Source organism: Alligator sinensis, unplaced genomic scaffold, assembly GCF_000455745.1.
Source record: "Alligator sinensis unplaced genomic scaffold, ASM45574v1 scaffold322_1, whole genome shotgun sequence".
NCBI lineage: Eukaryota > Metazoa > Chordata > Crocodylia > Alligatoridae > Alligator > Alligator sinensis.
This window is the reverse complement of record NW_005842154.1, coordinates 949657-976816: the sequence shown is the minus strand read 5'-3', so window position 1 is coordinate 976816 and position 27160 is coordinate 949657. Positions and strand designations below refer to the sequence as shown.

Here is a 27160-nt window from a genome sequence, read left to right as displayed (position 1 = left end):
GGCTCTAACCTTCAGTCTCTCCAGTGGAGAAGTGATATTGGTGCCTAGTGTCAAAGCCATGAGGACGGTAGTGAGTGAGGGACTGTGATTCCAAAAGCCCATTAGACATGTATCATTCAGAACTCAGGAACAGGATGCTCATTTTTGCAAGCTGTGAAGCTATTATCTCTATCCTATGCTTTGTTTTCCAAGGCAGGAGGAATTTTGAACGTCTGACAGTTAAATGCCACCCCATCAGTGTCAAAAAGGGTCTGTACTTCCTTTGCAAAAATGACTGGAGATTATTAAGATCCTTTGGTTTTCACTCTTAATACACCTGACTGATGTCTAATCAGGCAGATAATCAGTGGCCACAGTCATGCCATGGAAATGAGAGTGTGACTTTGCATGTGTTGGAGAAAGATGGAAGTGGAGCGGATTAGTGTAATCTAAATAAAAAACAACAACTTGTGTCCAGTGGTTTCCTGTTATGGGGATTAAGGCATCAGTAATTCACATGTTAAATCTATTGCCATTGCTGCTTTTCTCCTCCCAATTTTCAGTTCATTTACCCACAAGCTCAGTGTGCAGAATGATGGTGATTAGGGTCTGAACCCATTGTAATTGTTCTTCCTGGAAAGGTGCTTAGAATTTTGCAGATTGACACTTTTTCTATACATGCATAAGAAAACATCCCAGAGGAGTGTTCTCCATTGATGGGTACTTCTTCTTTTCAGCTAAGAAAAACAGAAAGAAGAAATACAAGTGTGCAGCAGAGAGGGTGCAGGGTTCTTTTTCACTGTTAGTGTTTCCTATTCTAGCTGTCCTTATGTTCGTGTTGGAGGCAGTAGCAATCACACTCAAGCCAGTGGTAGTACAGTGCTTCCATCTTGCAGAGACCCACAGGAGTGGGGTGAGAGGAACTTGTCCTCTCTCTGCCCCTCTGGAGAAGGGCTGTAGTGTTCCCTGTCCTGGAACTTGCTTTCTTTAGCAGCAGAATCAGAGATCGAAGAGAGGCATATAGTGTTGGTCAGGCCAGCTCAGTGATAACTGATAAATGATCAATATTTTTGGTTGTTGTCATCTCTTTTCCAGCAGCTTTTGAATCTCAAGTGACTTCAGTTCATCAACATGATTTAACCAGGTTCTTGGGGGACTTCCTAGTTGACTTCTGATTCCATTCCCTCATCATGTTTGGAGCCTGCCTCTGCAGATGCCTCACTTAGGCTCTGCTCAGACTGAAGCTATCATATTCTGAGAGAGCCTTCACAGCTGGCTGCAGCCTTCCAGGTTGCCACTGCCAGCACATGAGTGCAACTGTAGCGGATACCTCCATTTCCTTCAGGCTGATGAGTGTGACTTGGTCAATGTTTTGTCTGTTTTCTCTTCATTTTCATTAAAAGAAAACTCAACAAAACTGAAGTCCAGAAAACTTTGGCAGTCTGACAAACTGTCCTGGAGCCAGGACCCTGGGTAGCGAGGAGGCTTCTTATGAAATAGGGAGATATGCTTATGAAGAAGGCTTGGAGAAGGGTCACTGTTTAATTGGAAACATTGTCCATGTGTTTAAAGCAGTGGCATTGTCAGGGGCCAGGTCTCTTTTTCGGACTGGCATTGCAGCACAAAGACCTTTGCTTATCCTCAGCTTGTTTGGAGGGAAAGAAGTATCGGTGGGAGAGAACACCTGACATTGGAAAGTACGTACTCTAGAGCAGTGGTTCTCAACCTTTTTTTGTACCAGGACCCATTTGTAAACATCAATGGCCAGTCCTGACCCAGTAAATAGTTTAAGTAGAAAACTGCCCCTTGGCCCTGCCTGTACCCCTCACGCCCAACCCACTGCCCCCAGGTCTCAGCCCCCACAAAGTGTGGGGCAGGGGTTGGGTGTGTGGGGCATGGGGGCCTGCAAGAAAGAACCTACAGTTTCCCACATTTTTTCTCCTTTAAAGGAGAATCCATTTTTAAAGTTTGTTGAACCATTTTTGAAGTGTTTGCAACCCTTTCATATATTCCTGCAACCCACTTTTGGGTCGCGACCCATGGGTTGAGAAACACTGCCCTAGAGTTACCAGTGTTAGCATTGCTGACAGGCTACAGGCAGAGCATGCACAGTATTCATCCTCTGAACTCATGTGGTAGTTCCTGGCAGTTTTACTCCGGTTTAGTCCTTTGGCCCTAGTCTTGCATTTAAGCTTAAGACTCAAATTTTGTTTCTTTCAGACCCAGTAGATTCTGGCTGTGGATGAAGTGCACCTTGGGGTGAAGCATTTGTGTTCTGGTGACCCTAGTATGTAGGAGAAGCAAGTGCACCACAGAGCATTTGAGCAGAATGAGGAGAGGTTCCCTAAAGCCAGGCCAGAACCTGGTGCTGGTCAATGGCTCTGGTTCTGGGCCCCTTGGTGGGCTACTGGTACTGGTACTACTGGTACTGCATAGCTCTGTTCGTTGTCTAATAAATGTCACTGAGACAGCGCTAAGCTCCTTGTTTTGGCAGGGTCTTAGTGGCAGCGTTTTGAGGGTGAACAAGAAATCTGTCCAACCTAATAAGGCTGGGGCATTATTACCATATTGGTTTAGAAGTTCAGAAAGAAAATAGAGGGGTAAATCATTGATCCAGAGCTCAAGAAAATGCAGTGACTTGAGAAAGCATAAGGGCTCATTAGTGAGGATGTAAAGTTTGGGAAGATAACGGCAATAGAAAAATAAAAATGTGTTGCAATTAGCATCCGGGTGGGGGGTATTCAGGAGAGACATGGAAGGAGCCAAGCTGGGGGTTTGGAGTAAACTTGAGGTTCTTCATGCCGGCAGTGCTGTAGCTGACCTGCATCATCTGGGTGGTCAGTCTGTACACAGGGTCACTCCAGCACATGGAGAAGAGCAACACGTCTCTGGCAAGATATCCCCTTGCTTCTGCCATTGCTCCTTGGAGGGGGCATGTAGCTGCTGCTTCGGGGGGAGGGCCAGAGTGGAGAGAAGGAAGCAGCGCACTACCTCTCCTCACTCTTCTTTTAATTGAATCAATTTTAATAGGCTCTATTTGGAAATCTAAATGGTGAGAGATAAAAAGCCTAATGCTTCCTAATTACCTACGAACCAAAATCAATACTAGCAGGCAGCACATTAGGGGCTTCCAGATGCTCCTGTCTCAGTAGATAGCTCTCCCCTCCAGTGAAGATCCAAGCAAGACTGTCACTGGTAAGCAGACCAACTGGCAGGGCTCTGGCTCGAGAACAGGTGATTTTCCTGCTCTCACATTATTGTATGGTGGAGCCAGGCCCCCTGTTTGACCTTACCGTAACCTCCATACTCATCCTGCTTCATCCTCAAAGAATGTTCCCAATGCCACCCTTCATGTCCTCCTTTCAGAGGGAAAAAGTAGGATCTGAGCCTCTTGCTGCACATGGGAAGTCAAGTGAGGTACCCAGAGCCTCAGAGGAAACCCATGTCTGCACGGAGGTTAGAGCCCTCAGGTTCTTAGCTTCCAGACTTGGTGCAATCTGTTTGCCAATGCCTTGTTCTGGAAGACTGCAGATGATGTGATAGCCCTGAGCCTGTGTGTGCAGCATCTCTCCTGTTGCTTTGCTCTTTTGCCCCGAACACCTGAGGTGACTGAGATACAAGAACTTTACAAACCATGCCTGCTTCCCTCTCAGCTCCTGCTATTGGAGTCTTCTTCCACTGGGATGCTGTAAGCTGCCTGGCCCATATCACCCAGTGGTTTTAGTCTGGCTGCTTGTTAGACCACATTGGCAAATCCTGTTGGACCTTCCTCTCTCCAGCCAGGGTATGGACAAGTGTCTGCCTTCATATGAATGGAAACTGGAGCACTCAGGATAATGACCACAATGGCCACTAATCCCTTGACTGACTTGTTTGTAACTCCAACCTCTGGTATAGGATCATAGGAAAGTAGGACTGAAAGGGACCTCACGAGGTCATCTAGTCCAGTGGTTCTCAACCTTTTTTGTACGAAGACCCATTTATAAACACCAATGGCCAGTCCCAACCCTGTGCCCCTCACTCCCAACCCACTTTCCTCCAACCCCAGGCCCCAGCCCCATAGTGTGTGGGGCAGGGGATGGGTGTATGGGGCAAGGTGGGGTTTGTGTGGGGCCCAGGGGCCCCAAGCAGCCCCTTGCAAGTTGGAACTCTTTACAACCTACAAGGAAACAGCCATCATTTCCTACATTTTTCTCTTTCAAAAGAGAATCCATTTTTAAAGTTTGTTTGTGACCCTTTTATATATTCTTGTGACCCACTTCTGGGTCATGACCTACAGATTGAGATATGCTGATCTAGTCCAGCTCCCTGCTCAACACAGGATCATCTCTGACTAAGCCATCACAGCCAAGTGTCTGTCTAACCTGCTTTGCTTCTGAAAGTTTCCAAGGATGGAGTTTCTCTAGCTAGCCTGTTCTAGTGCCTGACCACTCTCACAGTCAGAAAGTTCCTCCTAAATTCCCCTCCTGAAGCTTGAGGTCATTGTTCCTGGTCCGGTCCCCTACGACCAAAGAGAAAAGCCCATCTCCATCCTCTTTATAATCACCTTTTAAGTATTTGAAGAACTTATCAAATCCCTTCTCAGTCTTCTCTTCTCCAGGCTAAATCACCCTAGTTCTTTCAGCTTTTCCTCATAAGTCTTGCCTCTGAGGCCCTTAATTTTTTTTTTTTTTTTTTTTGCCCTGTGCTGAAATTTTTCCAAACTGTCCACATCTTTCTTGAAGTGTGAGGCCCAAAAGTGAATGCAGCACTTCAGGTGCCATTGAGGTGTGCAGTTTGCTGTACTTGGCTGTTCACCATCTAGATGAGCACAGCCAGTCATTTGAATATATGTACATTAAGCAGTAGCAAGTGTAATGCTGAGCATGGGGTGCAGGAATCAAGGGGTAAAAACTGTCAATCATGGAAAATTGCATTTTTAAGTGTTCCCTGAGCATTTAGCAGCTTCATGGGAATTGCCTGTGAGGCACTCAATGCTGCTGGAGTTCAGAAAGGCTGTTTGTGCATTTGGGCCTCTCTCTTTTGTCACTCATGCTCAGGTGAAACCATATCGTGTCCTTACAGAGTTGTTCACCCAGCATTTTGGGGAGTGAAGGCGAATCCAATGTATTGCGCACGTGTGCAAGAAAGCTGGTAACCTCTCTATTTTGTCCCCAGAAGAAGAGGATGGGGTCCTGGAGGGCCTGGAGGAGTTTTATCCAGAGGAGCCAGTGATTGCACAAAAGAAAAAGAAATCCAAGAAGCTTAAGGAAAGCAAGGCTTCCAAAGTGAAGCGGAGGAAGAAAGAGGTAAGGCCTTGTGCTTTGGAAAGAGGCTAACTCACTGTGGCTGGGTTCTGCTGAGGGGTGGCCATCTTGGGAGGGTGATTCTGCCTTCTGCATCAAGGACTTTGGAGTCCAGGGATGGGTAAGATTTGGGCACCTGAGTAGCAGATGCTGGCTCATATTTGCATAGGCATTTCTGAAATGTGGCTGGGCTTCATCTAAGTGGCTGGAACTGTGTACATGCCAAACCTGGCAGCCAAAGACAGAAAAAAGGGGAAGGTTCACTGAGGGCTTTGCTTAGAAAACTTTCCAACAGTAGATTGAGTTTGAGCTATTTTGTGTTGAACCTTTCTTCCCAGCAAGTTCAGCTGAGGAAAAAGAAGTTGCCTTTGGGATAGGACCAGGCAACATGGTTTTCCACATGGGGCATTCCTCTGCAATGATTCCTAGGGGGCCAGCATTTGCCTATGGCTGCCTCTGGACCCCAGTCCCAGGGCCGTCTCAGGGAGCAGGCAGCAGCAGATAAGGCAGGAGGAGCTGTTCCTGTAGCTGCCCAGAGCTGTGTTGGCATACTCCCTCGTGTGCTTCATGTGTTCACTTCAGGTGCTGGAGGGACGAATAGCCTGGCTGGAGCAGGACTGTGCTAAGAGTGTCTGGTGTGAAGTGCTGTGCAGGCAGGGAGGGACCAGCATCACAAATTTGTGCCTTTTCAAGGAAATCACTTCTGAGACAGAGTCACTTAAAGTACCTGGCTGGCGGTGGCTGCAGTTTTTCACTCCCACTGTACTCTAGCTACTTGGCCTTAGTGGGTGATGCCCAGCAACTGTAGACAGGGCTAGCTAGCTTGTTTTGCTGGGAATTTGATTGCTCAATGCTTCCAGCACAGAGCCAGAGAGCCAGGACCTGCTGCTGACCCTGGTCCCATGGCTGGCTCCTATCCTCTGCCCAGTAGTGCATATCTATCATCTCACTGCCCTGCAAGCCCCTCCTAAGCTACTTCCCCACTGCCAGCTGCTCAGAGGGCTTTGTTGTAAGGATTGTGGGAAGGGTGCTTTGCCTCACCACATCCCAAGGACCTGCAGAGCATGTTCCAAGCCCTGCACTGCAGTTTCAAGGGACAGCAGGTTGGTCTATTAGCAATCTATTAGTTCCATCTGGTGCAGTTGCTTAACTTCCCACTGGGGAGCTGCATCTCTGCACCAGCTGGCACAGCTGGAGGCAGGTCCTGATGTGGATGAAGCACTGGCAGAGGTTTGCCACTTTGTTCATTCTTCCTCAAGGCCTGTGGGTATATAATGTAAAGTGAGGCTGGTGCACCTGCCACATGGTGAGCAGGCACAGTGGCTGGACTAGGGTTGTACATTTATCCATTGTAAGGGTCAGTCATGTTTTCAAATGCACCTAATGAGTGCACATGTGTGTGGATGTTCCCTTTGGTACTGTGCGATTACAAGCCCTGCCACCAAGTGAGGTACTTTGTGTGACTGTGGTGTAATGACAGACAAGGAGAGGGTGTGAATGGCTGCATGTTGGCCTTGCAGCTTCTCTTCCCTGTGATTTTGGAGACCTGTTCATTCTTCTAGGTTCGCTTCTCATGTTGGAGCATGTGTACAATAAATGGTATTGCCTGTCCCTCACTTTGCCAGCTGTCCAAGATAATGCACTGCCTGTCACACACAGCTGGCAAAGTGAGGGACCATCCCCCTCATCTTGCACAGTCTATAACAGATACTTGGCTGGCAATTAGGCCTTGCAAGTGAAGTGAATTGTGAGCATGAGGGGAATGATTCCTGGTATCTGCCATGCCTAGACGTTACTGGTGAGCAGAACCAATGGGGAGAGGAGGCTTTGCAAACAGGCTTCTGCATTCATGATTCGTGGATTTATAGTATCCCATTTAAAGAGACATTGTGCAACGATCCTTCTTAATGATGCTTATAAGAGCCATTTCCTAAGTGACCCCCGCAACATGGTGGCCAGGACCTGGTTTGTCAGCATAGCTCCTGGTAGATATAGCAAGGGATATTATGGTAATGTCCTTATCTGTTTGTAAGAGGCCTCCTGCCAGGGATGCACACACTGCAATGCAGCACCTCATTTACAGTTCGTCCCCGGTGGGAGACAGTAAATCTTCCTAGCACACACTGTACTGAGCATGTTAGCTATAGGTTGTATCTTTGGAGGAGGAAATGCAAAGCAGTATGTTGGGAATGTGACCTGGGTGGCTTGAGAGGAACCAGTGTGCTCTGGGTGGTTAGAAAGGCATGCTGTGCCTTTCCAGGGCAGCATGCAGGGGGGAGGAGAAGCAAGGCAGCTGAGTGAGGAGTGTGCATTGTTTTCAGGGTGGGGCACTTGACCGGGCTCTGTCCAAGTTTGATAGCAAGTCAAAGTTTGGGTGAAGCATCTCTGTGAAGCCTGTGCCATCCAGGGGGTGCACCTGCTCCTCAAAGCCTTGCATTGCAGCTGCCTGCCTTCAGCTGCAGGGACTCCTCCCATCATTGCACCCAGTGCTTGGAGGCCATCTGGCTAACAAGCCATGCAGGACTCTCAGTCTGTGCTTCCTGAGCTGAAGGTGCTGCCCCTGTAGCATTGCCACTAGACCCTGAAGAGGGCCTGTGCTCTCTCCAGACTCCAGTGCAGGGAGATGAGGGCCCCTTTCTGCTGTGGGTGTTGGAGAATGGAACTGCTGAGTACACATGGCCTTGTGCCAAGTTCATCTGTGCTGTGCTGCCAAACACCCCAACTGCCTTGGATCATTCAGAGGTGGTGGCACAGGGATTTGGGGAGGCCTGCAGGGCAGTGGGAAGGGTCTTTGTTTAGCCTTCCAGGGGAAGAGGGGTTGCTGCTTCAGTCAGGGTGATGGATGAGAAGGATGCAGGCAGTATGAGGTAACTGTGCTATGCTCTGAATCATCACCTGGGAGCCCAAAGGAGAGGAATTAGGAAGGCCAGAACATATTAGATAGGGAGAAAAGAAAAAGGGTAACTGCAGGCAGCTCTGTGTTGCTTGGGGTCAGTGGCTGGCCCATGCCTCAGAGAGTGCAAGGCTCTTCACTGAACCTGGCTAGGCTGGTGCTAGGGCCCAAAGCAATGGACACCTTCTCCTTGAATCACAGTGGCTACACTACATCCAGGCCATGAGGATGGAAATAGTGTCACCCTATCTTAGAGGAGGCTGCTGTGCTACAGTTTCATGATGCACAACTGCTATCCTCCTACAGGGAGTCAGTCCATGATGGAGAGGATGGGGGGCTTCAGGGAGGTGCAGAGAAAGGCAGGCAAGGGAAAAAGAATGGCACAGCCCTAAGGAGAATGGGTATGTGCAGTCCTATGTCTTTTACTACAAAGAGCACTCAAGTACTTGCTCTCGCTGGGCTGGCAATGGAGGCAACTGCATATCCAGCTACTGCTGGTTAAGGCCCCAGCTGGTGGCATGCACATGAGGCCAGGCATCTCTCTTGCATTTCAGTGCTTTCCCTTTGCCCACATGGATGATTTGATTCTTCCCTGTTTGCTGCTTCCCTCCTGGTCTGTGCAGTTCAATGGGTTTCCTCCCCATCAGGTATAAATGGGTGGGTGATGCTCTCCCCAGGTCCTGTGAAGAACAGCTTGCAGATCAGGCAGCAAAATGTTGAGACAGTGACCCAAAAAAATCACCATGATAGCTCTCTGTTTTATGAATGAAAGTAATGATTGCAGCAGCCCAGCTCATGGCCACTGAGAAACACCAGTGTCTGTGTGGACATGGGTTCTGTCTATGATGTAAGAGGCATGGGGCTCAGATGGATCCAGGATCTCTCCAGTCAAGAGGCTTCCATTGCCATTGGGAGTGAGAAACATGCTGCTGGAGTGAGTGATGGGAGACTCTCTGCCCACTGGTCTGGGCCAGGCATAGTCAGAACCATCATTCCGGTGCACAAGTCTTTCCTTCATATCAATCTGTAGTAATTAACATGTTTGTTCCTACCCTGTTAGCGCCATCCCTTCTGTTGCACGGTGCTGGACCACATGGGTAACAAAGCACCCAGGACTGCATTGTTCTACCATGGTTCACCGGAAGCAGGATGTCTAGTGCATTGCAAAGCTGCTGTGGGGACTCTGGGACAGGGTCCAAATCTAGGGCCCAGTCTGAGTGGGATGGGCAGTCCAGAGTGTGTTGGACTTTGGTAGGGTCCAGTGCTTGGACAGACTCTATGGCAGGGTTGGGCTAGAGTGAGCAAGTTTTTAGAGGTTTTTTGTTTGCTTAGGAAACCTCTTCACTTTTGTGCTTATGAAAGGTGTGTACTGAGGGAATTAGCCCTTGGGTTCATTCCTGTGCATCCTCACTCTCTTGAGTGTGTGCTGTCACTCCGGGCTGGAGCCACTACATCCAGAGAGGCTGTAGCCTTCTCTGCTCTTGGTCTGCCTGCTAAGGCTGCCCATGTCAGGGTTTGGGGGTGGGTGTGGACATGGGAGAAACAGTTAACAGAAATCATTGCCATGGTGCCTCTCATGAGGGGTTCACCTGTTCAACAGAAGACTTGGCAGTGTTCTGCAACTTGTTACCCAAAGGCTGCATTTGACAGAGATGATTTTGGCCTGCTGCTGCCTTGGGCTGAATTGAAGCCAGTGACCCAAAGGTGAGCAGCACAATTCTGAGCATGTTTCACTCTTCAGAACTCCCTGGAGGGGCTGGTCCAGCAGTTGGAAGCCAAAGAGTCCAAGGCATTTTAAATGCAGGGAACTTTCAGTATTACCACCCCTAGTCTGAGGAAATTCTACTGAATGTATGGAAATGGGTATCTCTCCTGAAGCTGTTGCCTTTGCAAGGTAATCCTTGTTGTCTGGTGCTGCATGGCTTGGCCTTTGCTCATCTGAAATGCAGATGATGAGTTTCAAGAAACCCTTGAAGATGAAGCAGATGAAATAGAATGCTATCAAGCATTCGTAGGTCCTGGCAGGTCAGAAACTACAGGTTTCTTTTCTGAAGTGGGGGAGGGGTGTCACACATGTGAATCCAGAACAGCTGGCAATTTCCCCATCCCTTTTATTGCCAAACTTACTGTAAATGATGCTGTTCTCTTCCAGTCATCCACACCATTCCCTCTGGGGTGCATAAGAGGTGATTGTCTAGACAAGGTAGCACATTAAATTGCTTTTGCAACTGGCTGGAGCCTAACAAGCTGTTTATTTAAAGAGCATGGATTCAATCCTGGCTTTTATGGCCCAGAAGCCTTTGGGAAAGAGCTGCAGTCCAGGGAACACACCATTTCTTTTTCAGTCAGGGTAATATTCATTCTTTGCTTGCTACAGAGATAGCACAAAGCCAGGCTCAGGTTATCAGATGACCAAAATTTTTTGTTGCTGTTGCTTAAGTCAACCTGATTTTTTATAATATTTCTGTTGTTTCTCTTTAACAAATCATCTACAGTATTTCCATCCAATCTGATTGTTTTATTTTAATAGCCGCTGCCTGATGCTACTAAGCAGAAGGGACACAAGGAGCAATCTGCAAAGTGCAGCATGTGCATTGTCTGACTGCCTTGTGGAAAGAAGGGAAATAAACAAATTTGGTGACTCCGTGCTGCATTTTTTTAACTCCTTGTGTGGGTGTTGCTAATACAGTGTGATTTTTTTGGCTCACTTAGAACTTGACCAACATCCCTTGAAAGCCTCTGGGAAGGCAGCCCTTGACTGAAATAGCAATGAGTCAGGCTTCTCATGGGATTTGAAGAGGCACTGTGGGGCAGCAACATGAATGCTCAGAGAACCCTGAACTGGGACATCTTCCTTTATGTTCGATTACTGATTGCTGCTTGGTGATGGGACCTTTCCCTTCTTAATAAAGGTGTTAGAGGGACTTGGTTGTGGGTATGCCAGGCTCTTTGCAGGGTGGGATATGTGCCCTTATGTGTTCTGGTAGATGCTTTTTACATTCATTTCCCCTGAAAACTTGCTGGGTAGGGGGAGGTTATTTTTGTGGGTTTTTTGAGCAACTTTTTCTCTTTGACCCAAGCATTTTCCAAGGAACATTGTTAGATTTTGGTGCTCCAGGAATTAATTGGCATCTGCTGCATTGCAAAGCTGTGCCAGCAATACTCGCTGAAGACCCACTAGTGGAATTGATGCATTGAGTTCTGAGAAATCTATTTACATAAAATAACCAGCCTGCAGTTTGAACCTGAGCGTATGCAGATGAAGGTCCTTGTCAGACACCAAGGCAGAGAGAGAGGGGATTTCAACCTGTACTGCAGCAGTTACCATGGCAACCAATTATTCGGTGCTAAATTATAACTGTTTATAACCCATGGCAAAAGGGAAGGCTGGAGATTTTTAAAAATAAAAAATCCCCAGCCCTGGCTCCTGGACACAGCTGTGTTCCTAGAGGTGTAGAAAGCTTGATTTTTGTGTGCTTTATCCACTATGATGATCCATCTGCTGGTAATGCAAGACAGGTTGTGAACGCCCCAAGATGGATGAGCTGGGACAGAATGAACTGGGGGCAGCACATGCTTCCAGCTGGCTGGTTGGTGCTTGCATTCAGGCAGCTGGGGGCTGTGCTCTGCCTGGCTAGGCAGTCAGGAAATGAAAAGTGATGGGGGCCAGTATGCCAGCCTGAAATGGTCTTGGTCTAAGGCTGTGCTGGACACTTAGAGCACAACCACCTTCTGTTCATTAAGATGCAAAGCCCTAGGAGTGAAGGGTCAGGAATGTGGCTGAGTACATTGCATCTGTCATCCAGTGCAATGTCTCAAGCCTGGCAGCGGTGTGTTCTAACTTCCAACAATGTACCATGTGCATTGGGTCCCTTCTCTGCAGTATCCAGGCTCCTCTTGGCTTTAATTGGGTCATCCTAGCAGTGCCTTTGGAGAAGAATCCTGGTGATCAGGTGGTGATCACAGACATGGAAATGACCTGTACAATTGCAGTGGGAATAGCGTGCCTCAATTCCTCTCCAACAGTCTGCCTGCAGGGCTCTGTACAATGCCACTTGGGAAGCCTGTGGCAGAACAGGGAGCTGAGCCCAGCTCACCCAAGTCCCAGGTTGACTCACTGTGCTGTCTTTCCTCTCTCTCCTCCATTTACTTGTGAGGCCTCATTTGCTGTGCACTGGTGAATGTGAAATCACAGCTGTCTGCCACTTTTGGGGCTGATTTGCACCCTCCACCTAGATGTCCATGGCACTGTAGTGCTCCTCTTGCTGTTCCAGTGTGAGGCCCTTTCCCAGATGCAGTCTGCTGATGGGCTGCAAGGCAATGCAAACTATCCTATGACTTTGTAACAAAATAGCTGTCTGGCTAAAGAGAGAAATAAGTTGTTTCCTGCACTTCCCCCAACATCTGGGAAAGGCCAGTTTCTGAATGAGAATGTTGCTGAGTGAGGTCTTCCCTGGGAGTGGTGGGAGTGGTATCATGCAGTTGCAGTGAGAGATCTGATATGAGGAAACACCATGTGGATGCGTGGGTGGTTGATAACCTATTAGCTTCCTGCTCAGAAGTGTGGCTTGGAACCCACTGAGCTAGGTATGTTTTCCTCTGCCATCTAGCTGGTAGTTGTAGACTGGTCTTGGCAAGGAGGTGTTCATGGAAAACCATTACTCATGTCAGCTGAGAGACCAAGGACTGGTGGATGGGTATGGAGGATGTAATGACATTTTTCCTTTGGCAGTAGGGTTCCCCCCCCGCATGGGTTGAGGCCTGTTGGCAAAATCAGGGATGTATGTGTATGGCTAATGCCCGAGGGGTTTAGAAGAGGTGGGGTGTTACCATCATACCGGATTCAGGTTCACATTTTGTAGGAAGAATCTGCTTCACTGAATGTAGTGGCTGAAGCCTCCCTTGCCAGAACAAGGGGCAGACCAAGGGAACTTTATGGCCAGCCTGCGTCATCTTTATTCTTCACGTCAGAACTTGCTGCCTCTGGATAATGTTTCCTATACACCAAATATTTTATTCACAGTTTTCTGTGAGTCTCTCACCATTTCCAACAATCTTTTTCCCAGCAAACCTCCAAGGAAATATTAGCCTATCCTGCTTCTTCAGCTTAATCATTTCTTCTGGCCCAGCTGTAAACCAAGGGGCTCACCTCCATTATTTAATATCAATGACAGTGATAGAGAAGAGACAGAGAAGTAAAATATAGGTAAGGAAGAAATATGAGACTGCACTGCCAGTGCAGAGAGTAATCTCCAAGTTTCCATGTGTGGCCTGCCAGGACCAGTCTGCTCAGCCATGAATTTTGCTTAATTGTAGACTTTCTCAGATGTTAAATCTGTAAAGGGAAAGTGTCCCAGCCTAGTACAGCCCATGCAGGCCACCTGCTCCTCTCCAGAGTGGGGAGCCTGGGCCAGTGGGCCGCCAGCAGCTAGAGGGACTGGCATTTATGGGGCTGGTTGGAAATGTCTTAGTGAAACACTCATTGTTGAGAAGGCTGGTTCACTGAATCTGTTTTGCTGCACTGGCTGCTGCTTTGCCTGGGGTTACAGCCAGGTGCCAGGACCTTGGGCAGGGCAGGCTGGCTCCCTAGCGTTTCCTGCTGTGTGCGCCTGCCCTTTGTGCTGGCCTTGGTGCTGAAAGTCGTGGTTCTTTGCAGCTGTCCTGCATGCACCAGGCCTGTGTGGCTAATGCATTGGGACAAGGCTTGCCTTTCATGTGACTGGACCTAGTTCTCCCAGGATTGCAAGTGACTGCAGACCCAGTCCAGTGCCCCAGGGCTGCACCTGTCTGGTGGGCCTCATGCTCAGTGCAGCAGGACACTGTGATCCACGTGCTGGCAAAGAGCCTGCTCTTCAGATCCCTCAGACTGAGGCTCCTTGGAGAGCTAAGTGAGAAGTCCCTCTGCCAGAGGCATCAGGGGCATTTCTGCCTTGGTGTGCTTTGGGCTTGAGTAGTTTGTACAGACCTAGTTGAGGTGACTCAGTTCTGTGGCTGAGTCATGGAGGAGTCCTCCCCACCCAGGCACTGAAGTGCAGACAAATCATAGCTTCTCTCAGAATCACCCTGTACCGTCAGCCCTTGTTGACATCTGCTGTCTCCTCCATTACTTTTGGGGTTCCTGTAGCTCACAGCAACTTCCCAGTTCTCTGCTCAGGGGAACTCCTTGTGGCTTTTATGGGCAGTGCATGCTCCTGGCTTAATCTCTTGGAGAAGGTTGGGTGGGTCTATCCCAGGTGTGGGAAATAGGGCCATACTTGGCTAAGACTGACTATCCAAAAATGTTGGGCAATGAGAATCACAACTGTCAGGCATCAGGTTTGCCTCAGTGCTGCCAACCCAGAGCAATTGAGGATTATGAGTCATGCCCCTACAATCATGGGCATGCGGTAATATCATGAGGGGTATTTTTTACTTTTTTGAATTAACGACGGTGTCTAGATGCTGGATTTTAAGTCTTTAGTTTGCATGCAAGTCACATTTTCAAGCTTTTCCCTATAATCATGGGGGCTAGTTACTTTTGAATACATGCAGAATCTATAATTTGCTTTATCACTTGATTCTATTACTGAAAGTCATATACAGCTGCAGAGAAGAAACAGATGAACAGAATCTGTGTCTGATAATCTAACAGATGGGCACATGACTGAAGAAATCCTGTCTTTCTCAGTTCCTACAGTTGCTTATATATTCATATTGCTATAAAAGAATGCCATTTTATTCACAAGAAGACACAAACTAATACGAACACAAGGCAGAACTTCATGAAGTACCTTGCGTTATATCAATCAGAAATGTTGCCTAACTTGAAATTTTAGGATCTCTTTAGAAAAGCAATTAGCTGTCTTTGGTTAGATGTGGTGTTCTGTTTTAATGTATAATTAACGTTTGATCTATACATGCTTTTGAGGCCCATTGCTTGTTGCCAATCTCGATCTCTTTTATGCAACCACTTGTCTTAGTAATATCTGTTTTCTGCTTTGCTGTAGTAGTGGGGTTCTCTAAAGAAAATGCATATATATTCATCACAAGAGAATGGCTGAATAAACATCACTGTACAAAACTTTAGCAAAACATTTCTCCCCTTATGCTTCACAACATGTGTGTGCTGTAAAACCATGAGGTGCCACTTTATAATATACAGTGGATAGGACAACTTGTTGAAAAGGCATTTCATCTAGACTGCATTGTCTCCTATTGTATTTACTTAGAGACAGTATGTGGGGCTCATGTCTGTAGTAGTGAGCACCTGATGTGTTCTGATATGTTTATACATGCATCATCCCTCCAATGTAAGGACTATTGAGGCCTGAGGCTACACAGGTCCTTTGTGGCAGAAGCAGGAGAAGGGATGTGTGGAGTCCTTGCCCAGTGCCTTCACCCTAAGACCATGCTTCATTTGCAACCAAACTAGGAAAAAAGCAAGGGTCTTACTGTTTGTGTCTCCTTCTACCAGAACCTTCTATGTTAAGTTGAACAGCTGTTGCTGTTTCCTTAGTTGTTTCTGATGTTGCTGTCTTCATGGATTAGCTGATTTTGACTTTGCAGGAATAAGTGAATCTGGCAAAATCTAAGTTTGGCCATCTCTTTGCAGGAGGGATTTGTGGGAGGGAGCTCAGGCTGGGAGATCCTGCATCTTCCTTCACTGGTACTTTCTGTTTTAGGGCAGCAATGATGAAATGTCTGAAAATGAAGAGGACATGGAAGATAAGTCAGAGAGTGAAGGCAGCGATTACTCCCCCAACAAAAAGAAGAAGAAAAAGCTCAAGGAAAAGAAAGAGAAAAAAGCCAAACGGAAAAAGAAAGATGATGAGGAGGAGGATAACGAGGACGGAGGACTAAAGGTACCTAAGATTAGGTGCCAGGGTCTGGAGCGCCTGTGTCGCATTGTTTCTGAGAACAGGAACTTTTGTGCAAGTCACCATCTCTCTGACCACAGGTGCAGGCTGGGGCCAAAGTAGCCTCATTCCAGGTCCCTTATGGTAAGGAAAACCAAACTGAGTTGTTTTTTTTTACCTGGTGCTTTATTCTGCACTTGCTAGGGGGAGTTTAGCTTGCCAGCCTTGACTCCTATTTCTGACCTAAGGGCCTAATCCTTTAAGGTGGTGAGGGTCCTCTCTTGGAGAAGAGCTTGGGGGACTTTGCATCTTGTAAGATTGGTCCCTGGTAGGACTTTTTGAAAGGCAGACATTCTCTTTGGCAAAGAGATTTGAGATTCTAGAATTTGAGTTAATTCTGAATTACAGCAGTATGAATTTACATTCAACATGGTTCTTGATCTGCAGGAGCCCAAGAGCTCAGCCCAGCTCATGGACGAATGGGGCCTGGATGATGTTGATTATATTTTCTCGGAAGAGGACTACCACACGCTGACTAATTACAAGGCATTCAGTCAGTTTCTCAGGTAGGGGAGGAAGGGGTGGAGCACTGTGTGTATGACTGGGGATCAGTGTGGGCCCTGGGGTTTTGGAACTGCCACATGGAGCTGTGATAAAGGTGGAGCAGTGTGTTGGAACCCTGCTGGAGCACAAAGCCAGCCAGCTGGAATGAGAGGGCAGGGCCTGAACCTCCGCAGGAACGATGAGCCCATGCCCATTCTGTGGGGATACTTTCTACTATAGACCTAAGATGAGGCTCTAGTGGAGGGGTGATTCCCAGAAGCCTCTTGCTTTACAGAAATTAAGTGATATTACTACAGTGCTTAGGTGGATCCAGGGGGTGGGGGTGCAGTGGTGCAGTTCACTGTCTTTTGGTTTTTGCTCCACCCAAACTTTAAAACTGACTGCTCAGAAGAGGAAGCGACATTTCTAGTAAGACAGTGTTGAGGAAGTCAGTTGACTTCATGGCTCATTATAATCTACCTGATCCCTGCTAATCTCTCTTCATTCTACAGGTGTGAATGACTTAGTCTCCTTTTAAACAGTTTTGATGTTCCTTAATTAATTTATCCTTTCTTCTGTAGTTTTGCTATTTGTTAGAAAACCAGTATTACCAGGAATGGCTATTTCATAGCCCTGCAGACTGTTTCTAGCACTAGCTAAAAACCTTAACTCAGATGTAGTAATATTAACTCAGGTGAACATTAACTCTGATGTGAAAAGGACTGATGGTGAGGTGTTAGATGCAGTGTCAGGATGCTCAAGAAGACTAAATAAGGGGGGATGCACATTTAACTATAATGACAATAGGGATAATATAATAGCTTCTTTTGACTGTTTTGCCTAATTTGTTATGTTCTTTAAACTTTATATATACTCTAGAAATTAGTGCATAATTCCTATAAAGTTATATTTGTTTTTGCTTTGATCTTAAACTAAATACTATAGTGCATATTCGTAGAGCTCTAGTTTCTCTTTAACTAGAGAAAAATGTGTTGTTTTATATGTGATGGTGCACCACACCATCTGCACCCCCTTTTTCAAAATTCTAGATTAATCTATGATGGTGTTATAAAAATAGTAATAAACCATCCGTAGCTCCAGAGTGCTTTCCATGTGAGTTTAAATTGGATGCCCTAGTACATCATGCATCCCTTCCTGCTTCACCATCCATGTCTAGGAATACCAGTGTTCTTCAGGGTGGGGTTTTTCTAAGAGGTTTCAAGGCAGAGATGGGTGAGAATGATTTTCATAAAGAAAGTTTGACTGGTTATTTTTTAATTATGACAAGTTGGAGTTTTAAACATGCATTGGGTGCTCCACAGACCATTTGAAAACCAGCAAACATTCTTCCAACCCCCACCTACCCCCCCATAACATCAGCAGTGTGGGTTCCCAGACTGCACACCTGCCTCCTGAGGACAGCTCTGGTTCTAACATCTCATCTCAACTCATTTCATGAGCCAGCTGTAGTTTTGGTAGAGACTTGGCACAACCCTTAGCATGTGATAGGTTAAAACAACCATGTGCCAGGGAGGCTCTGCTAACCCCAGGTTGTATCCCTTCTTGCTTCTCTAGGCCCTTAATTGCCAAGAAGAACCCCAAGATTCCTATGTCCAAGATGATGACAGTTCTTGGTGCCAAATGGCGGGAGTTCAGTGCCAACAACCCGTTCAAGGGCAGTTCAGCGGCTGCAGCAGCAGCAGCAGTGGCTGCAGCAGTGGAGACAGTCGCCATTGCTCCCCCGCTCTCTGTCAGCCCTCCCCAGGCTCCCCCACCCCCAGCTATCAGGAAGGCCAAGACCAAGGAAGGCAAAGGTAAGGGGCCAGGCAAGTGTGGACAGCTTGGGTGGGTGTTACCATGAGATGTCTAGACCTTGCTTGACTAGCTCAAGAGTGGGGGTTCTGCCTGGTAAGTGAGTGAGAAACCTAAGCCATGCCTTCAGGCTTAATCAGGTGCCACTAGCTGGTATCTCTGATGGACTACAGTTCGTTGTGTCATGGCAGCAGGCCCTTGGGAGATGCAGGGTGTCCTACCGCTTGTGATTTTATTTCATTATCCTGATGACTGATGTATTTAAAATGCAATCCTTCTGATGTCTGTGCCAAGCAGGATCCCAGTGTGCTCCAGTGGCAATCACTAGTGAGCCCACACAGCTCCCCTGGGAGCCTGGTTTTCAAGCTAGACACCTACCGCAGAGCAGAAGGAGTATTGTGATGCCTTCTTCATGACATGGGCAAACCGCAGCCCTTGGGTGGCACTCAAATGGCTGGGCAGGGTCGGGGTTCTCAAATAAAGGCATTAAAAGGGAAGTCCCTCTGAGAACGCCAAAGTAATCTTCTTCTTTGTTCAGGTCCAGGAGTGCGGAAGAAAATCAAAGGCTCCAAAGATGGAAAGAAAAAGGGGAAAGGCAAAAAGGTAGCAGGCCTGAAATTTCGGTTTGGAGGAATTGCCAACAAAAGGAAAAAAGGCTCCTCAGTAAGTGCACTACCTCATTTCAGATGGCCAACAGGGTGCGGGCAAGAGGGGCTGGGATGGCTGCCTCCTTGGGTACTGCATCGTGCAGAGAGCCCTGCAACCAGGAAGGAACAGGAGAGACTTCCTTTCCAGGGCCTGTTCTGGTTTGGCCTCTGCTGATGCTGCCAGGAAGGGAGACGATCAGTATCAATTGCACTGGTGGGTATTGGATGCGGGTATTGCTCCAACAGAGCTGGGCAGTCACCCTCCCCTCTCTTCATTCCAGGTAAAATGCTCAGGTGCAGAGCATTCTAGAGTTGTGCACACTACCTGTGTCCCTGCAGGTGTCAGACTGCCATGGTGCACACATCCTGTGTGGGTCCCTGCACCAGGGAGTGCTGCAATGGGGGAGCTGCTGTCCATCATGGAATTTTGCAAATCACCTTTTACCCTCTTTGTTTTTAGCAAAGGCGTGCTCAGCAGGGTGTTTTCCTTTGGAAGACCCCTGCCTCCTGTCCCAGCTCACATGCCTGGAGGCAGCAGGCTTGAGTATTTCTGCAACTGAAATTAAAGCATCAGTTTTCCTTCTCGGGGGTGAATTCAGCAGCACCATGCTCGTAGGTTTCTTTGGCAGAGTGGCTCTTTGGGGCCTGCGCTCTAGCTGTGCTCTGTGTCCAAGGGAATTATCAGAGGCTTTCTAATTATATTGCCACATCTTGCTGACTTACTTCTCCAGCCTGTTCCCAGACTAAAAGACCATAGGAATAAATGCATGGCAAAAAAATGAACAGTAGTGCTATTTGCATAACATGCACTTGGCAGCTTAGGAATATCAAATGTGCGCAGAGTCTTACAAGAGAGAATAAATCTTGTAAATAACCGTTGAATAGGGACAGAACTCCTGTAGGTCTTGAGAATATTGATCAAAATCCCATTAATTCAGCCTCACTGGAGTTCGCCAGCCATCTCGATCCATTGCGCATAATGTCGCCAGTTTGTAAATTACTTTTGTGCATTGGAGGTTGAAGCAGAAGGAGCAGTTAGAGCCAGGCCTTTGCTGCAGTAGGTTTTCAATCATAAACATTTGAAAATTTGCCACCTGTTCCTAAACAGTCACTAAACATCTGCAGTTGCATTTTCAAGAGTTGCTAAAAGCTTGGGTTTGCTCATGCCCTTAGATCACAAGTTGTCATGTTTTCTTTGCACCTGGAGATCTACAGACTCTCTGTAGATACAAGATACCATGCAGACTTTCACTGGCAGGGGCTCACCTGGGTGGGGCCTGGAATTCGGAGATCTGATTCCGTCTGAGAGACAGAGCAGCTATTGAGTGGCTCAGCTCAGTTTTATAATCCAGTTAATCTCAACTGGCTAAAATGGAATAGCTCATGCAGCTACTTTTAGAGTGCAGAAGCAAAAGACTCTTCACTTTCCCAGAATTAGGTCCAAAGTATTGTGTTTTGCATGTAAAATGATCCTGCTCCCCCGTATGGGCCTGATTCTGTAACCCTGATCATACAAGAAACTCCCTTGGACTCCGTGAGACTTTGCATGGAGGATGGCTATGAGAAGCATCCCTACCAGCTGGTGTGTTAGCAGACCATAAATTGATCCCCTCCAGCATCCTGCCTCTGGTTCACACCTGAGCATTCAGGGGAAGCTGAACCTTCCCAGCATGTACCTGGCCAGCAGTGCAGTTCAGTCTCTGCACTCAGGAGGAAAACCCAGAGCCCAGCTGTGGGCAGGTAAACACAGGAGGACTCTTAGTGTCCTCTGCTTGACACAAGTTAGTTTGTTAAACCGGGGCTCTGGGGTTACCCTTAAGCAACCTCTCACTTCTGCTGCGAGTAGCATGGCATCCCCTCTGCATACCTGATTGTCTCAGAAGATTGTCTCTTGGACTCCAGGTCTGTCCCAGCCTTCCTGGATTAATTGCCGGTCTGAGAGATCAGTCTAACACATGAGTTTTACTTCCTCCTAACCCTTTGTGACAAGGATGAATAACTTCTGTCTATTGACACAAGGAGTTTGGTAACCCTCCCTATGGCCTAGACACAGTGGCTAATCAATGACTGTAACAACCAGGCTCCTGAGGGTTCATTTCCTCTGCAGGCAGCCTGAGCTTCAGTGCTCAACTCTGGCAGTGGCTGGAAGTGAGTTGTCCAGAGCCAGGTTTTCACCTGCCTGTGCTGCAATTCCTTTGCAGAGTGAAGAGGAAGAGCGAGAGGAATCTGACTTGGACAGTGCCAGCATCAACAGCTCCTCGGTGCGCTCCGAATGCTCTGCAGGCTTGGGCAAGAGAGGGAAGAGGAGGAGAAAGAAAAAGAGGAGTAGGCCATTCCTTTGTACTCTGCTCCTGCTCACAGGGTGTTCTGCTTCTCGCCACCCCAAAGACCTGCTGGGGGGATTCCATTGCAGCCTTCATTGCAAAGGGCATGCCTGCCTGTGTGCTCATGCACGGACCTGGTGGATGCCTACTTCCAAGCCAAGCTCAGTGCCCTGGTGCATTGTGTCTGATGGCGGATGTGAGCAGCTCCCATTCGAGGAGCACAGCTGGCTCTACAGGCAGCAGTCCTGTTCAGCCCCTTGTTGCATTGTCCATGCTCCTCTGCCCTCCAACCCCTTTCGCAGCAGGCAGCCTGTGTTCTGACATTTCAGCTGCCTCTTGCTGTGATTCTAGGAAAGAGGTTTTGGCAGAGAACTGCTCCTCTGCATTATTGTGGTGTGGAAACTGCCTTCTCTACCTCTCCCCCCAACAACTCCACAGCCTGAGGGCCTCTTGCCATGCAGTGCAGGGGCACACCCGGCTTGTCTCTCTCACCACTAATTGACCAAGGGCTGCCAGCACATTTGCACTGGAACTGGTTTGTAGCAGTGAGGATCTGGGAGTGAAGCAGGTGCTTTCTGTGACCAATAGTGTGTACAGGAGCATAGCACTGATGCATGTAGTCTTCCTGCCTGGCCAGTGGCATGGGCTGAAGTGTCTGTTTGATGTTCTTGCTGCCCAGAAGCATGGACATGGTGATGGCTTTGCAGATGGTGTTTGAGTGTTTGCATTGGAGTGTGTGTGTGGGTGTGTAGGACTTTGTGGCTGATGGTTTTCATGGCACACTCTGCTCTGTTGGCTAGTGAAAAAGCCCCTTTGCACTGAACTGCCTCTGAACCTCTCCACATCCCCAGCTCTGCTCATGAATGCAGTTTGCTGGGATGCTGTTTCCGGGCAGGTGATTAACTCCGTTGTGTGGAGAGGAGAAGTGCAGGTGGATCTGAGTTACTTTGTTGGATTGTGCGTGTGTATTTTGTGTAGGATTGTACACATTATGGCACTTTCTCTGCTTTTTTGCTCTTGAAGTTCATTGAACTGATGGTCCCTTGCTCCTTCCAGGTAAGCTGTGTTTGCAGCTTGTGAGCTTGTGGGCTCCAGGAGCAGCAAAGAAAAGTTTCTTTTCAGTTCCTCCTCTGTCCTGCTCAGCATGAGAGGTCTCAGACTCAGAAATGTCCTCTAGCTTATTGTCCTCACCCACAAGTTTGCTTCTGAGAACTTCAAGGGTAGCTCTGGACCTGGGGGCCTGTGTGGGGTTGCCTCATGCCTCTGCCCCACAGTGCCCAATCCCCATTCTCTGGGCTTTGCCTCTTAAACCTGTGAGAGCTAAGCCCACAGTGATGGGACTGGCTGTCTGGTGGGTCACATGGGGAGGAGAACTGTGAAACCTTGTCAGCTGCCATCCATGTTGTAGAGGTTTGGAGTGAAAGGGTTAGGTTCTGTGCAAGCAGTGCCTGCCTCACAGAGCCAGCTGTTTAAACAGACAAGCCATGCATAGGGTAGAAGATGGAAGATTGTGACCTTGGTGCACAGAGAGGCTCAGTGACTTGCCCAAGAACAGACTGAGAGCTGGAACCTGAACTGCAGTTTCCCAAGTCCCTGATGTTTGGCCACAGATAAAGCCTTCCTGTCCTTCTCCCTCATATGGTGGGCTGAACAAGCACTTGCCTCCAGTTTTAGTGAGCATGAAGGGAACCCAGCATCCTGGAGGAGGAGAGCTCTCCTGGGTGGCATGATTGGTGCATGGTACATGTACGGTTGGTGGTGATGGTCTCTGTGGAGGTTTCTCTGACTGGCCTCCCTTGCCACCTCTCCAGGTTCTGGCATTCTCCATTGAGAGCCTGAAGAACCAAAGGATGATACAGTGTGGAGAGAGAAAGAGAGACAGAGGTGAGATGATGCTGTGTGCAAAGAACCAGATAAACTTTGATGCTGAGGAACAGAGAGGCAGGGGGACGTGAGAGAGGGGGACGAAGGCGGAATGTTCTTGGAGTTGCCTTCACCCTGTGTGATCCTCTCAGATGCCCCGGGGATGGCAGGTGATGACAGTGCTCTGCTGACTTCTTTTGTGTCTCTTCTCATAGCTGAAGAAGGGGATGGGTATGAGACTGACCACCAGGACTACTGCGAGGTCTGCCAGCAAGGAGGAGAGATCATTCTGTGTGACACGTGCCCCCGGGCCTACCACCTTGTCTGCCTGGATCCTGAATTGGAGAAGGCCCCAGAGGGCAAGTGGAGCTGCCCACACTGTGTGAGTAGCCCCAGGCTCAGCTTAAGATGGGGTCACTTTGTAGGAGTTGATTTTAAGCATGTTCATGTGTGTGCTTAGTTATCAGAAATGGCAACTTTTAATGCACAGAAGTCTGGGATGATAGAACAGAGGAGGCTACACAGAGCTCTCAGCTCCAGGGGACTTGCCAATGGCTTGAGGAGTTCCTTTGCCCCTCATCCATCCTTCAGTACCAGGTGCTCTGGGCTTCTAAACTTCCAGTTCCTCATAGCCTGAGGAAGTCTCTCTTTGGCACCGAAATCCTTGTGGTGCCCTGCTCAAAAGGAGCCTCAGGTGTTTTATCCACTTTTCTGTGCGTACCAGCTCTAAACCTGTGTCCCAGGTTATGTTACCAGGATTGTGTCTGTAGCTAAGCTTCTGTGTGGAATGTGCCACAGGAGGTGGCTCCGTGCCATGGGGTGCTTACCTGTGGAGCATTAGGGTGTTGGCCAAGAAGGTAGGGTGCCAGGGCTACTGGGACATGTGTCTAGCATCTCTGGGGAAAGGAAGGGACCCGTTAGGTAATGTCTCAGTGATGTGCTGCATTTGCTTCTCCAGGAGAAGGAAGGGATCCAGTGGGAGCCCAAGGATGATGATGATGATGAGGAGGAGGGGGGTGAGGAGGAGGAAGATGACCACATGGAGTTCTGCCGCGTGTGTAAGGATGGTGGAGAGCTGTTGTGCTGTGACACCTGCCCTTCCTCGTACCACCTGCACTGCCTGAACCCCCCACTGCCAGAGATCCCAAATGGTGAATGGCTCTGCCCGCGCTGTACAGTGAGTGTTACCAGTGTTTGTCCTGCCCAACCCCTGCCCCTGCCTGGCCAGGCGTGGGGTTGTGGCCCCCAGATGTCCTGTTGCCCTTCCCCCCATACACACTGCTACACCTACTGCCCTACCATGCAGTGCTCCCTGCCAGTAGGACCCTTGCTCCTGTCCTTCCTGCCATGAAGGGATCATTATCCCATGCCCTGCTGTGTTTCTGGAGAGCTCAGTTCCCCCCTAGTCTGCCTTGTGCAAGCAACTGATGCCTTCCTTGCAGGTGCTCGGGTTTTTGCATGGGGGAGCAAGTTCCATCTGGGGCTCAGGCTCAAGCTGGGTCCATGTCCTGGATCTCCGTTCCCCTCTTTGGCTGTCATGCCCTCTTCTTCTGGACAGCTACAAGCCCTGCTAACTCTGGGCTGGACCTGTCTGCGCTTCACCTCTGCTCCTGCTCCACAGCAGGCTCTTCGTTCCCACAGAGCAGGCCCAGGCCTATGTCAGAGTCATTGAGACACTAAGGGCTTGTTAGTGATGGGGGGGTTGTTGGTTGTGTAGAGCCTCACAGGGACATGAGGGCTATGAGGCTGAGGGGGGAAGCACTAGGTGAGGCCTGTTTAACCCATTTGTGTGTGTGTGTGTGTGTCCATGCTTTCCCTCTGTTTTCCTCAGTGCCCTCCCTTAAAAGGCAAAGTTCAGCGCATCCTACACTGGACTTGGAAGGAGCCCCCTGTGCCCCCAGCATCCTTGCTGTCCCCACCTGACTCAGAGATGGCCATCCCTCCATCAAAATCACTGGAAGGGATCCCAGAAAGGGAGTTCTTTGTGAAATGGGCAGGACTTTCCTACTGGCACTGCTCCTGGGTCAAGGAGCTACAGGTGAGGCAGGGCATGATCAGCAGGGCCTAGATGGGGCTGGACTTCTTATTCCTGTAGGCCTCATGATCCTGGTCTGTCACTCTGTCCTGGCAGCTGGAGCTCTACCACACCGTGATGTACCGCAACTACCAAAGGAAGAATGACATGGATGAGCCACCTGCCTTTGACTATGGCTCTGGGGATGAGGATAGCAAGAGTGAGAAGCGGAAGAACAAAGACCCACAGTATGCCCAAATGGAGGAGAAGTACTACCGCTATGGCATCAAGCCTGAGTGGATGATGATTCACCGCATCCTGAACCACAGGTGGGAATGGGGGATAGCTATCATCATGTGCGTAAATGAAAATGGGAGGTACATATCCTGCTGGCAGTATTAGGAGCCAACACTGCCTGTTAGGTTTGGCATAGATCCATAAAGGCCAGCTCCTCGGGGTGGAACCCTTTTGCTTTCTGCCTGTATGTGATATTGTAGGAAGTGATTTTCCTTCTGTTATGGGCATCTGCTCTGCAGTTCCCTCAGTCCTGAGGAGCTTCCAGGCTGAGGAGTTGTGGTGGTGATTAGCTCAGTGTTTTGGAAAAGTAGAAATAAGCAAGATTCAGAGAACACATTTGCACAGGTAGTAGGGACTGTTCTTTACAAGAGCAGCACAGCAAAAATAACCAGCCCCACCTCCCTCACCAAGTTTTGGAAGGGATATGAACTCTTAGACAGGACATGCGCCAACATTGAGTTAACTGGGGTTAGGCCAAGACTGTCCTGGGGACAACTGGCTCCATAAGACTGCATGCACTTTGTTCTAAACCATCTGTCCCTAGCAGAGGTGGGATACCTGGCTGCTGGAGCAGCAGCTTGGTTCTGGCATTCTTTTATAGAGCTATGAGCTGCATCATCATTTTACATTTAGAAACATTTAACCAGTTATCTGTTTCTTTCATGAACTGCCCTCTGTTAAATGACCACTGAGCAGCTCTCCACATATGCTGCACAATGTGTGAGTGCTGACTCCCCAGCCCGTCATGCCATGAGTTACATCAATGCTAGCCAGGGCACTAAATTACAGGCAGTACAGACGCAATGAAATTGTATGGCTTTTAGCTTCTATGATTGATTAAACACACTCAAGAGATGGATAGACCATTCCAGCTGAAACTATTGATTCCTTGTAGGTGTTGTTTTAGCTCTGCCTGGACTTCATAATACACAGGTAAAAACAAAAGATGAAGTACGCAATTTCAGAAAAAGTGTCATAACTCGCTGTCTGCCAGGAATGGAGAGACTGAGTAACTGAGCCTTGGTGGTCTTGTCACGGGACACTCTAAATTCTGAAACTTTTGAAATGCGGACCCCTTTCCCAGCCCGCCCACCTACAGTGCCACCACAGTGATGTGGTTCTGTATGCATGAATCCTGCCTGTCATACTGAGAGCCTGTCTGGGAACTCTTTTCTGCCACCAGCTCACAAGTGGATCTCACGCATATTAGCTGAGGAGAAACCAGAGCATTAGTATTTCAGGCTCTGATGTGTGCGGGGTTCCCTGCCTCAAGAGGCTTCAATTAGGGACTTGCAAGCTTGAACGCTTGGGAGTGTGTGTTTGAAGTGTGTGTTGGTTCACCAGGGAGGTGTTTCCATCACTGAACAGCCTGTCAATACAAGTGAAATATCAGCTCGGGTCATGCCTGTTACTCTGGGCCATTTCAGTGACATGCTTTTAAATACTACTTGTTCTAGCTTTGATAAAAAGGGAGACATCCATTACCTGATCAAGTGGAAAGATTTGCCATATGACCAGTGTACCTGGGAGATCGATGATATAGACATTCCATACTATGAAAACCTGAAGCAGATATACTGGAATCACAGGTAACAGCCTGATTTTCAGTGCTTAGTACTTCTGGAAAATGGCTCTGTCAGTGTCCTAAAGCGGGTGCCCAAAATCAGT

General features: G+C 48.3%; 1 protein-coding gene across 6 annotated transcripts in view; it reads left to right on the top strand.

Moving 5' to 3' along the window:
• Window positions 1-4000: 4000 nt before the first annotated feature.
• The window catches only part of CHD5 (chromodomain helicase DNA binding protein 5), a 51260-nt gene continuing 28100 nt past the window's right edge, over window positions 4001-27160 (top strand). For 5 of the 6 annotated variants that reach the window (XR_003094507.1, XM_025206381.1, XM_025206382.1 and 2 more), the window contains exons 1-11: window positions 4001-5267; window positions 15819-15998; window positions 16440-16558; window positions 18111-18349; window positions 18886-19010; window positions 21196-21319; window positions 23397-23563; window positions 24140-24358; window positions 25013-25219; window positions 25313-25524; window positions 26950-27081. Coding sequence is in view for 5 of the 6 variants with exons in the window: in XM_025206381.1 (XP_025062166.1) it covers window positions 15834-15998; window positions 16440-16558; window positions 18111-18349; window positions 18886-19010; window positions 21196-21319; window positions 23397-23563; window positions 24140-24358; window positions 25013-25219; window positions 25313-25524; window positions 26950-27081 (1709 nt within the window). In the remaining variant the exon portion in view is untranslated. Of the gene's footprint in view, window positions 5268-15818; window positions 16137-16439; window positions 16559-18110; window positions 18350-18885; window positions 19011-21195; window positions 21320-23396; window positions 23564-24139; window positions 24359-25012; window positions 25220-25312; window positions 25525-26949; window positions 27082-27160 lie in introns of those variants that run through there. The other variant, XM_025206383.1, reaches the window with a different exon arrangement.